Source organism: Canis lupus, chromosome 10 (genome assembly GCF_048164855.1).
Source record: "Canis lupus baileyi chromosome 10, mCanLup2.hap1, whole genome shotgun sequence".
Classification (NCBI taxonomy): Eukaryota; Metazoa; Chordata; class Mammalia; order Carnivora; family Canidae; genus Canis; species Canis lupus.
The window spans coordinates 6582773-6596376 of record NC_132847.1 but is presented as its reverse complement, the minus strand read 5'-3'; the positions used below and the strand labels follow the sequence as shown (position 1 = coordinate 6596376).

At 39.5% G+C, this 13604-nt stretch overlaps 1 protein-coding gene across 1 annotated transcript in view; it reads right to left on the bottom strand.

Annotated features, from left to right (window-relative positions):
* The window catches only part of LVRN (laeverin), a 66269-nt gene that overhangs the window by 45240 nt on the left and 7425 nt on the right, over nt 1–13604 (bottom strand). Inside the window, exons 2-3 of the mRNA XM_072840612.1 lie at nt 2146–2288; nt 134–273 (exon numbers count right to left, since the gene is read on the bottom strand). Of these exons, the coding sequence (XP_072696713.1) occupies nt 134–273; nt 2146–2288 (283 nt within the window). The remainder of the gene's footprint in view (nt 1–133; nt 274–2145; nt 2289–13604) is intronic.

Genomic DNA, 13604 nt, shown 5'->3' with positions numbered 1-13604 from the left:
AACGGGCTTGGAAAAGTCAAAGGGGCCACCAGGAGGTGACGATGGGATCCATAGGCCTAAGCCCTGGATGTGGCAAGAATGGATGATGCATCTGCAGCTCATACAGAGGCTATGGACAGTCTTCCTCACTCACCTGCTTGCCCCTTTCGGTTCTGTCGACATGATCATAGTCGCATATGGCAAACGCCACTAAGTAAGTTGGCATGGGGGGCGTGGTGGAAAAGGTGGTAATGGTCCACATGCTTCCATTCACATCTCTCTTGGTAGACTGACCTACAGAAATTGGTGTTAGTCCAAATCACTGTAAACCAAAGCAGGAATAGCTACCTTTAAAGTGACGTGTCAGGGCAACTGTCACCCAGCTACTTCCTCCCAGCCAGCCCCTAGAGTTTCCCAGTTTGGATTTCTCTATCTCCAACTTATCAAAACCACATTAAATGAAATAAGTCAGAGAAAGATGGCTACCATATGATTTCACTGATGGGTGAAATCGAAAAGGCAAAACACATGAACAAAACAAATAAAGAAAGAAACTGGAAACAGATGCATAAATGCAGAGAATAAAATGGTAGTTGCCAGTGGGGAGGGGGCCAGGAGGGTGGGCAAGAGATGTGAAAGAGATTAACAGCTGCAAACTCCTCGTTATAAAATCAATGCCATGCAGGGGCGCCTAGGTACCTCAGTCCATTGAGTGTCTGACTCTTGGTTGAAGCTCAGGTCATGATCTCAGGGTTGTGGGATCCAGCCCCACCTTGGGCTCTGTGCTCAGCAGGGAGCCTGCTTGAGATTCTCTCTCTGCCCCCACCCTGTCCCTCTCCCTGCGAGCGTGCTCTCTCTCTCTAAATAAATAATCTTAAAAAAAAATCAATGCCATGGGGATAGAGAAGACTGTCATTAAGAGTCTTAATTTGGGGGGCGCCTGGGTGGATCAGTCAGTTAAGCATCTGTCTTCAGCTCAGGTCATGATCCCAGGGTCCTGGGATTGAGTCCCACAGCCAGCTCCCTGCTCAGTGGGGAGCCTGCTTCTCATTCTCCCTCTGCCCTTTCCCTACTCAACCCCCCATTTGTGCTCTTTCTCTATCAAATAATAAATAAAATCTTTTTTTAAAAAAGATTTAACTTAACTTCATATGGTGACAGATGGTGACCACACTTATCACGGTGAGCACTATGTGATGTTACATAATTGTCGAATCACTATGACGTACATCTGAAACTAACATAATCTTGAATGTCAGCTATACTTCAGTTAAAAACAAACAAACAGCATTAGGAAGATCTAAGGACAGCATCTTTGCTTGGAATCAGTATCTTGAATAATAACTGATGGAGGGTCAAATCCATGGGCACTCTGAGGCCCACAACCCACCTCTTCTCTTTTCCATCTCCTGCTACTGTTTCCTGGACCAGTCCACCTCTCACAACCTCATCTAGAGCCTCCCAGGCCCATAGTAGGTCAAGGAAGTGCAATTTAGCCACTGTCAGGTTTTAGTGAAGTCTTCAGGGGAGGCAGGCTAGGTCTTTAAAGCTGAAGGCTAGGTATTTGACGTGAATTGGACTGGCATATATTAACAGGGAGTGGTGGGGACCACAGCAGACCCAGGTGGTGGGGTGGGTGGGTGGGGAGATGTCTGCAGGGGGCACCCTATAATGACTGTAACTACTGCAGTCACGAAGGAGCTGCATGCCCCGTGTTGTTAGATCTTCTAAGTTTACAAGGAAATAAAAATCGTGATTTTTATGAGAAATCTCTGGATTTTTATAAGCTCAATCAAAAGGGAAAAAAAAATCATGTGAACCAAATGAAACACATCTGTCCACCAGATCCAGACTAGGTCTGCTAGTTTGTTATCACTAATGATCAATAGTGAAGGCCAAACTAGTGGACAGACAGGCTGCCAAGGGATAAGAACAACGTGATGTCCCCGGCTTCCAATGCAAAAAGAATCAGGATTTGCCATCTCCGAGATGCTGGTGCTGATACAGACCCCATGTGACTGTTCTCTCTAATTAAAATATATTGCCAACTCATTGCCTAGAAAAGCTATTAATATCAAAGCTATCACAGAGCTAAATATATACGCATATGCGCACATGCGTATAATTAATATACACATATATATGTTGACAGGAAATATTACTTACCTAGTTTTGGCATATTAGAAAGGGCCACATAGCTTGGATGATGAATAATTGTAATATTAAAAGTTGCCTTTAGAGCTGGCTCATCAAAACAAGGAAAAACACTTCTGGCAAATGTTGGTTCCATCTGAGATGCTAACAGGACCCTGCAATACATTTTTGGGGAAAAAAATCGATTTATTTTTATTTCAAATTGGTGGAAACAAAAAAAAAATATTGAGATGATGGCTTATAATTACATTCAGGAAGGAGCTAGAGTACTTCCCCTCATCTCTCTCACTGCCCTTCCAGTTAAAACACACACATTCCAATTCTCACCACACCTTGGGATTCTTGTAAGACCTTAAATACAAAAGACCCATTTAATTTTTGACCACAAAATACTATTTACTTCATTACATCATATGCCTTTAAAACCTTCTGCAAACAAAAGAGGAACAAATATAGCAAATATGCAATAACAGGCTTTTGTGAACCAAGTATTTTTTGAACTAGGATTACTTTTTGGGGAATGGATTATTTCTTTCATCCTCCACTGAACTGCAAGCAATGTCTGCTGAATAATGGCTTTTTCTCACATGTTCCCTCTTCTTCCTGGTTGAAAACTTAGAAAAAGTTTTATTCTACACACTTGGCGGGTGGTGGTGGTAAACCATCTAGGTTCATGCCAAATAAACCGAACAACTTTTATTTACACATGGGTAGATTTATCAAATCGCTATTGCTTCTCCCTCCATCTCCATGGAAAAACACAAAAAGTGACATTATCCCATGGTGCACTGGTGATTTATGGGGAAAAGTTTAGAGACAAGAGTGCCCTGGGCAAACAAGGAGATTATCAGGTTTATCCTCTGTAAACACAGCCTAAATCTGACAGGAAGTGGGTCCTAACTAACAACTTTCTTTTCAAAATAAACCTGTGGTCTCATTAAGAGTTGGAGACCTGGGACCCTGTTTTAGGATGACAATTGTGGATGCTAATTCTTTTTGTTCCCCTAAAGTCCTGAGACCTAGCATCCCTGATGCATTTACTCTTGGTTCAGGCCCAGCTCTTAGATAAATAGCCGGGGAAGTGAACAGGATGTGAGGGAGTATGGCCCCTCCATTACCATCACCCACCTCTGGGATCCCACCCCTGGGATTCCTCCTCCATCATGGTAGGATCCCCACTCTCACGAAAATCCACACACAGCCATCCGCATGCTCAAAAGCCAACCTGATGTGTTCATAACCTTGCTGTGACAAAACTGTCATTCTCAACAGGCCGGTTTTGCCCTATATGCTTCTTCCCACTTAACTTTGCTCTCAGATGCACGGACTGGAAGGCAGCTCATGAACTCTGACCTCAGCCACCTTGGCTGCAAGACTGTGCTCCATCTCCTGCTAACTGAGCAATCCTAACCAGGTCACATGTTCTTGCTGAGCCTCAGATTCCTCACTCAGAGAGTAATGGCACTTAATCAACCTTTTATTGCTACTTGAACTTTCCCATTATTAGTAACCAAATTTATCAATAAACAACCTTTGAATTTTCCTATATTCCTTTAACTCCTGCAGATTGCTCTTCATAGGGATGAACTGTAGAAGAATTCAAGGAGGGGTAAGTTCCAGGGTAGGGGTTGAGGGTTGGAACATCACCAATTACGGATGCATTTAGACATGTCTCAGAGATCACAGTTGACCACACGCTGCATACAAACCACATTTGTCTTCCTAATAAAGTTCAAACTACCAGGAGTTAGGGGTTACATCTTTTCTCTTCAATACCATTTATAATATTTGGCAAAAACATGGGTTCGTGGCAGTTGAGTAAGTATTTTCTCAGCTTTGGAGGTACTATAAAATAAAGGCAGCTTGATTTAATATATTTAAGAGAATACGAAGTATTTTTACAATATCTGTTGCACTGGCATTTGTTTTATAGTATTGGTTTCTGTCTTTAAAAGAACAGTGATAAAATAGAGAGGAGTCAAATAATTGACAATACATTGGAAAGAATACTGAGCAGGGAATTCACGACCTGTGTTTTTGCTCAGGATCTGCTGTGTTAACACAGTGATGTCACTGGGGAAGGTTTCCTGAAACTCTCTGGATATCCATTCCTATAAAATACAGGGATGGGACCAGATGATTTCCAAGTCCACTTAAACATCCAAAACTAATTCTAAAAGGGATAAAGACATCCAACAGAATGGAAAAAGGGGCCACCTAGACTGAATTGTCTAGGATTAGGAGAAACAGCCCTTCGGAAGCTCATGCTTGGCCTCCACGAGGTCCGTGAGACCTCTGAAATTGTAGGACATGCTGTACAAATGGTAATATATTAGCATGAAAGAGTATAACGCAGAGTGAAAAAGCACATCCAGTCTTATAAAACATGCTTACATATTTGGAAAGCCACCCCATCGCTATCGTGTCTGTCATAGAAACTATTGAAAGTAAAGTTGGGAACATCTCCACTGCCACGACTTCACAAAGCATATGAATCTCAAGGACACTGCAAGGTGAGAAGGAGAGAAAATCAGACTTTTCAGGGAAGTGGGAAAGTTTTATGCTCATCAAAAGGGGCTACTCTACCTCTGAAATGAAGAACACGCTATGTGTTAACTAATTGATTTTAAATTAAAAAGAAGTGGGGTGGTGGCTACAGTTTCAAAAAGGCTCAGAGACACCAGCTCAGAGTCACCACTTTAACAAACCAAATATCAAGCAAGTGCCTTCCCAGGCCATGATTCAGGCCCCTAGAGAAGTGAAATAAAAGAAACTCTTGGATTTTACTCAACTATTTCCCTCCCTGGTTTTATACAAACAAACAAAAAGGGAAAAATCTCTATAACACACAGCCTTCCTGGCTCACAGTCTTAACTACCAAGGTCAGGGCCAGCCAGCAGCACACACGATCTGGTTATGCCACATCTGGGAACTGAAGGCTGGTACTTATTTCCCTTCTCTCTCGGCTTTGGACTCAAGCAACCCTGTAAGGCTATTCTGACCTCAGAAAATAGAACCCTCTCCTCCCCTCAAACCTCACTGAAACATACTATTATGGTGCCTGTGAAGTCTGGGTTTAGAGCAGTCAGCTGGTGAGGGAGTTAATTTGGGAGAATATGTCTCGTAGTGGCTCAGTATTGCAAAGCCACTTTCCTGCCCTCTTGTACAGCCAGATGATCATAGACTTGCCACATTTTTGTGCCAGAAGAGGCCTGAGGGGCCAAGGCCATGTGATGTCCTTGGGGATCCATCTCCTGCCACATAAAAAATATCCCCTCACTAAGTTATTGCATCCCGAATTACTGTATGAACTCCGTATGCCTACAGCTCTTGCTAACAAGTGCTGAATAACACAACTGGCCAAGGGTTAAGTAAGACCTGAAAGTTGTCCCCTCAAGTTGTTTTTACATGACACACTCAGAAATCAAAATGTTTAGTAAAAATGGATGTTACACCACTGGTCTGTGGTTCAAGGCTTGGTCTATGAATCATGTTTGTTTATTACTTGTGTAATAGGATCTTAAAACTGAAGTTTCCACCAAGCAACAAAACACAATAGATGTACAATTTCAGAGAAAGGTGCCAAACCATGTTATGAAGATTTTCGAAGTAGATGGCCTCAAGAACCTGCAGACTTTTCATCTCCAACAAGAGATATATGAATAGGGGCGCCTGAGTGGCTCAGTTGGTTAAGCGTCTGCCTTCAGCTCAGGTCATGATCCCAGGGTACTAGGATCCACCCCTTTCCCCCCTTTAGTGTCTGGCTTCCTGATCAGCAGGGAGTCTGCTTCTTCCTTTCCCTCTCTCCCTTCCCCCTCTGCTTGTGCTCACCCTTTCTCTCTCTCTCTCTCTTTCTCTCAAATAAATAAAATCTTTTAAAAAAATGATATATGGAAGGAAGGTCAGGGAATGGAGATGAGAAGAGGGATATCTCAGAGGGGAGTGGTGTAGTTTAGCGAAGCTCCCTGATCTCAGGGGCGCTGGAAGGAGGGCAACCCCTGACCAGGGTGAGCCAGAGGGGGTGAAGATCCGTCTGAGAGCAGAAGTATTATCCTGAGACTGAGAGACTTAGAGGCTGGTACCCAGCTTCCTGTTGAGGAAGCTGCAATTGACACTGGTGGGAGTCTAATTCCTACCAGGTAGGAATCTGAAAGGCAGGAGAGCTGATGGCTTCAGAGCAGTATCAGAGGAAGAATGCTACAGCCTTGGGACCCACAGCAGCCCTAGGTCAGGGATGTACGAGTGTTCCTTGGACGAGCTGTGGGCCCCGAGGCACATAGTGAGCCATATGGGGACTGATTTGGGTTCTGTCCAAGAGGGCCACCTGCAGGAAGCTGCAGATGGTCTACTGCATGTCCGGGGGCTGAAGAAGGAGTCACTAACAACCATTGGAACAGAGACATAGAGGAAGCAGGCTTGCAGGGTCAAGGAAATTGTAAGAGAAAGAGAAGCAGTGAGAAAATGACATCTCAAGGGAAAAATGGCAAGAGCAGTGGCTTAGGCAAGAGCTGCCCTACGTGGCACCTCTCCCTGTCTCCCCTAGCCCCGCCGGACCTGGTGGGGGTGTGATAGCAGCTCTCAAGGTGGAAGGGGGATGTTGACTAGAACCATGAGGTGGACAAATGGAAGCACCACTGTCCTTTCCCTTGCTGCAGGCTGCTAACCTGAAGCTCACCCAGCTTGGGGAAGTGAGCTTGCAGGAAGAACTAGGGAGATTTAACAGCAATTAAGTTCAAGGCTTTTAGCATGACACAGGACTGGATTCTCTAATTTTTGCATCAGGACAGTGTTTGTGACTTAGTGGACATAGATCATCTGTCACCTAAGAATGAGCAGTAAATTATGGGCTGCTAGAGTATTTATGCAGGAGCAGGAAAGATGATCTCAGAAACTAAATTGTGGAAGGACAGTGGAAGAAACGCAGTTGCACTTTTACTCAACTATGAGGTGTGCTTTTTCAATAGGCTAGTACACTTGTTTTCAAAAGATACGGGATCGAAATCTTTGATGAGCAAGACCACCCCCTAGAGAAGATGGCTCAGCCACATGAAACATATGGGTTTGACACCCCTATAGGATAATGAAATGGCCTGTTTTCTCTGTGACACCAATGACATCATGTACTTGGCATTTGAGGTCACTGACTTTGTTTTGATATTTCTAAATTCTTTCCTAATATTGCTCAAATTTCTCTCTTGTGTGTCATACTCTGAGGATTGTGCCAGAATTCCTAGCATAAACAGCAAATGGAAGGAAGTCCTTTGCAATTCTCTGTTCACTCTTACTACACCTGCACACAGCGATTGATTTTGAGCATACTGATCTCCCCTTAATTTGTCTCAGACAAAGATCCTAATTTTTTCCAGCCATTTCACACTAGCCACCCTCATCCTTTGATTATCCTATTCTCATTTCTCTGAAGACCTCCCTTTTCTGTCTTATATTTTATAAAGGACATGGCATGATCAGAAAAGCAGGACATATTCCTAAAGGACACTGTGAACAAGAATGGGATTATACATTCTTTCATTGACTTTCAAAAGTAGAAGAAAAATGGAGAGTCCCACCATCTTAATTTATAGAGGTGAAAGCTAATGCCCTGGGAATTTATACAACTGGTTAGAAAACAGGTAAGTGACCGAGGTAGTACCAGAACCAGGGCTTCAGCGCTCCAGCCTGTGGTCCTTTCCAGCTACCTTTCCTGGGGTCTTTTTATGTGCTTTGTGGAATATAATGTAATAAAAACCATAAGCCAACTAAGATATCATGAAGAAGACTGAGGATTAACTTTATAATTAATAACATTTCCAAATCTAGAGATGACTTCTATTTTCTACCCTGATGGAGTAACATAGGCTAGCATTAGCCTTCTGTTGGAAACAACTAAAAACCCTTATAAAATATATGGAACAGCTGTCTCCAGACATTAGATAACAGGAAGCACAGGGCTGTGATTCCCAAGAGAAGAGAACAAATGAGGTGAACTCTACAAGCACCCTGTTTACCTGGAAGCAACTTCTCAACTGTAGCTCAGGTGGAGGGAACAGAAACTGAGTTCAGTGGTCTCAGTGAGTTGAGGAGACTATGACTGATGCCCAGGGAGATCTAGATAGCTAAAATCTGCAGGGTAGAAATCCAGAAATCTGCATAGAATCCACTCCCCTCCCCAACCCTGCCCCTGCTGCTGAGTCTTTGTTCAAATATTAATCTGCACTTTAGGAGGTCAAGCAAAGAAATGCTGTGGGGGAAGGAAAGAACAGCTACCACGGAAAGGAGAGCTGAACAATTCCTAGAGCTCACACAGTGCTGGGAGTTGTTCAAATTCCCCCAAGCCAAAGTATAGAAATCTCCAGAAGAGGGCAGCCTGGGTGGCTCAGTGGTTTAGTGCCGCCTTCTGCCCAGGGCGTGATCCTAGAGACCGAGGATTGAGGCCTGCGTCAGGCTCCCTGCATAGAGCCTGCTTCTCCCTCTGCCTGTGTCTCTACCTCTCTTTGTCTCTCTCTGTGTCTCTCATGAATAAATAAATAAAATCTTTTAAAAAAAAAAAAAAGAAAAAGAAAAAAGAAAGAAAGAAAGAAAAAGGAATCTCCAGAATAAATGGAATTTTTAAAAGACACCAGGAAGGTAATGCCTGAGCAATGGGCTAATGTAGCCCTAGAGTAAAGGCAACTTTTGATCCTCTCTCAAGGAACTTAAACACAAGCCATGGGAGATCAAACAAGAATCGAGAAGGTCACCAAATAGCTTATGTACCTACCCAGAGAAGACCAGCGTTCATTAAAGCAATGTAACAAAATATAGCATTCAGCAACATAAACTTTGAAATATGAGGCATTCAATAAAAAAATGAGAAATGCCCAAATATTTGGAAATCAAATAGCGAAGTTCTAAATAACCTATAAGTCAAAGAAGAAGTCAAAAAGGAAATTGTGAAGTATGTTGAACTGAATGAAAAATTTAAAAACAATATGACATTATTTGAAAGTTTATACCACTAAGCACTTATGTTAGAGAAGAAAAAAATATCTTAAATCAATCACCTTGTGCCTGCCTGGAGAAAATAGAAAAAGAAAAAGAGGCACCTGGGTGGCTGTTGGTTTAGCATCTGACTCTTGATTTTGGCTTAAGTCATGATCTCAGGGTTGTGAGATCACTGTGCTCTGCACTCAGCAATGAAATCTGCTTGTCATTCTTTCTCTCCCTCTCTCTCTGCCCCTCCCCATCCTGCATGTACTCTCTCTCTAAAATAAATAAATACATCTTCAAAAAAGAAAGTAGAAAAAAAAGAAAGGAAATAATAAAGAATAATACATAAAGCATTGAAGTGAAAAACAATAGAGAAGATCAGAAACCAAAAATTGGTTCTACAAGAAGATTAATAATGTAGGCAAATCTCAAGGTAGACTGATCACACTTATTGTCTATCAAAAATGGAAGATATTTTGGAGAACCTCACCCTTTTAACTTAAAAAAACCTGAAGACTCTAGAGTATATGCAACTGGCTAGATAGTAAGTGGCAGAGATGATATAAAAACCAGGGCTTAAGCTCTCAAAAGAGAGAAGATACAAATGATCAATGTCAGGAATGAGAGAGGTGATATCACTACAGTTTCTATAGATATTAAAATAATAATAAAGAAATATTTTGAAAAACACTAATTATACTTAAATTTGACAACTTGGATTAAATGGGCAAATTCCTTGAAAGACCAAAACTACTAAAACTTGCTCATGAAGAAATAGATAACCAAAATAGCCCTTTATTCATTAAAGAAATTTAATTATAGTTAAAAAACATCTCACAAAAAAAAAAAAAAAAAAACCTCCAGCCCCACATCGCTTCATTAGTGAAAGTCAACCAAGAATTTAAGGAAGAATTAATGCCAATTCCATATACATTTTTCCAAAAACTTAAAAAAATAAAAACTTCTAAATTTATCATTTGAAGCCAGTGTTACTCTGATACCAAAACAAGACAAAGAAAAAGAAAACCCATGAACATGAATACAAAAGTTAAAAACAAAATTTTAGTATATCAAATGCAACAAACACAAAAAAGGATAATACATCAAGTGGGATTTATCTTCCAAATACAATGTTAATTTATCATTAGAAAATCAATCAATGTAATTGACCATAGTAATAGACTAAAAAAGAAAAACCACACGATCATCTCAATAGATGCAGAAAAAGCATTTGGCAAAATCTGGCATCCAATCTGATAAAAATTCTCAGAAAATTAGAAATCAGAAGGTAACTTCCTCAATCTACAAAAGGGTGGAGAAGGAGGAAAAGGAGGAGTTGGGGAGGAAGAAGAGAAAAAGGAGGGAGGAAGAGGAAGAAGAGGAAGAAGAAGAAGAAGAAGAAAAACGACAGGAAAAAAATCATAATTAACAGTGCAAGACTGAAAGCTTTCACTTTAAGGAACAAACAAGGATATCTGTACTTAACCACTTCTATCCAACACTGTAATAGAGGGTGTAGACATGGATGTAAAGCAAAGAAAAGAAAGAAAAGGCACCTAAAGTAACAAAGTAAAACTGTCTTTATCTGAAACAGTATGATCACTTACGTAGAAAATTCAACAATAAGAAAATGAACAAACAACAAAAATGGGCAAAAGAGTTTTAACAGATGCTTCACTAAGATGCATGGATGGCAAGTAAGTATAGGAAATGATGCACAATATTAGTCATTAGGAAAATATGAATTAAAACTGCAATGAGAATCGTCTATTAGAATGGTTAAAATGAAAAAGCCTAGCAGTAATACCAAATGTTGCTGAGAATAAACAACTAGAATTCTCCAATAATATCGATGAAAATATCAAATCCTCAAAATATTTGGAAAACAATTTTATAATTTCTTAGGAAATTAAACACTTACTTTCTAGATTTTCTAACCATCCCACTCCTCTAGTTGTTTACTTAAGAGAAATGAATTCATACAAAGAATTAATACACAGACTTATACATGAATATTTATAGAAGCTTTGTTTATAATAGTCCAAGGAATCTACAAAAAAATTCCTAGATCTAGTAAGTGAGATGAGCAAGTCATGGGTTACAAGATAAACATATAAAATTCAGTATTTCTAGATAGTAGCAACAAATACATGAAAATTAAAATTAAAAATACAAAACCATTTACAATTGCTCAAATAAAATTAAATGCTAATGGGTTAGATTTGGTTTGAATTTCCCAACTTGACCTTGGACCAGGAAATCCAAAGCACTCTATCTATTGGTAGAGTATAGGACTTGTATGGTAAAAACAACAAAATGCTGATGAAACAAATCAAAGATCTAAATAAATGTACATACGTTCTATATTCACAGATTGGCAGAACATAGTGAGAAAGGCATAAAAGGAGAAGACAAAAATAGGAACAAAGAACAATGGTAATAAATAGAAAACAATAATGCACATGATAAATATTAATTCAACATATCAAAACTAAGATCAGAAATGAAAGAGGATTCATCAGTATAGATTCCATGAACATTAAAAAGATAATAAGGAGTACTATGAACTAGTCTATGTTCACAAATTTGATAATCTAGATAAAATGCACTAATTGCTTAAAAGACATAATCTGTCAGAACACCCAGAAGACACAACCTGAATAACCCTCTATTTTAAAAATTGAATCAATAGTTAATAACCTTCCAAAATGGAAAGCACAAGACCTAGGTGGATTCACTGGTAAATTCTACCAAACACTTAAGGAACAAAAGATACCAATTCTCTACCATCTCTTTCAGAGGATAAAGGCGGGGAAATAATCCCTGACACATTCTGTGAGGACAGCATTACCCCAAAACCAAAACCTGACAAAGACATTACAAAAACAAGAAAACTATAGACCAATATCCCTCATGAACACAGATGCAAAAATTCTCAACAAAATATTAGCACATCAAATTCAACAATGTATAAAAAGAAATGTACTCCACAAGCAAGTGGGGCTTATCTCAGATATACAAGACTGGTTCAACATCTGAAAACTAATTCGTGTAATCCATCACATCTAAATAAGAAAAATCACATGATCTTATCAATAGATGCAGAAAAAGCATTTGCCAAAATCCAATATTCATTCATGATAAAAATTCTCAGTAAAATAGGAATAGAGGGAAGCTTCTCTATCCTGAAAAAGATTATGAAAAATCTACAGCTAAACTTCATACTTAATGATGAGAACTGAAAACTTTCCCACTAAGGTCAGATACAAGGCAAGAAGGTTCCCTCTCACCATTCCTCTTTAACATTATGCTGGAAGTCCTTACTAATGTAGTATGTCAAGAGAAGGAAATAAAAGATGTATAGATTGGGAAGAAAGAAACAAAACACTCTTTAGTCAAGATGACATGATGGTCTATGTAGAAAATTCAAAAGAATTGACCAAAAAACTCCTGGAACTAATAAACAATTATAGTAAGTTTTATTTATACAAGACTAATATAGAAAAGTCAATTGTTTTCCTACATGCCAACAATTAACAAGTGAAATTTGAAATTAAAAACACAATACCATTTATATTAGCACCCCCCAAAATGAAATACTTAAGTATAGATCTAACAAAATGTGTACAAGATATATATGAAGAAAAGTAGACAGCTTTGATGAATGAAATTTTAAAGACAACTAAATAAATGGAGATATATTCCATGTTTGTGGACAGGTAGAGTCATGTTATCAAGATGTCAGTTCTTTCCAACTTGGTCTGTAAATTCAATGCAATCCCAATAAAAATCCCAGCAAGTTAAGTTTGTGGATATCAACAAACCAGTTTATATGGAGAAGCAAAAGTTTATATATGGAGAGACAACTAGACCCAGAATACCCTACACAATATTGAAAGAGAAGAACAAACTTGGAAGATTGATACTACTTGCCTTCAAGACTTCCTGTAAAACTATGGTAATCAAAAGAGTGTGATATTGGTGAAGAATAGACAAATGGATCAATGGAACAGAACAGAGATTCCAGAAAGAGACCCATATAAATACAGTCAACTGAATTTTGACAGAGGAGAAAAGGCAATGCAATGGAGTAATGATAGTCTCTTCAACAAACATTGCTGGAACTACTAGACATCCACATGAAAAAAAATTGAATCTAGACACCAACCTTATACCCTTCACAAAATGTAACTTATAATGGGTCAAATAAACTCACAATAGGTCACTTTAAAATATAAAACTCAAAAATATAAAATTCCTACAGGAAAACATAGGAGAAAACTTCAATGACCTTGAGTATGGTGATATCTTTTTAGACACTACACTAAAGGCATGATCCGTGACAGAAATAATTGATAAAGTGGACTTCTTTAAAACTGAAAACCTCTGGGATGCCTGGGTGGCTCAGTGGTTGAGTGTCTGCCTTGGGCTCAGGACGTGATCTCAGGGTCCTGGAATTGAGTTCCGCATCAGGCTCCCTGTGGGAAGCCTGCTTCTCCCTCTGC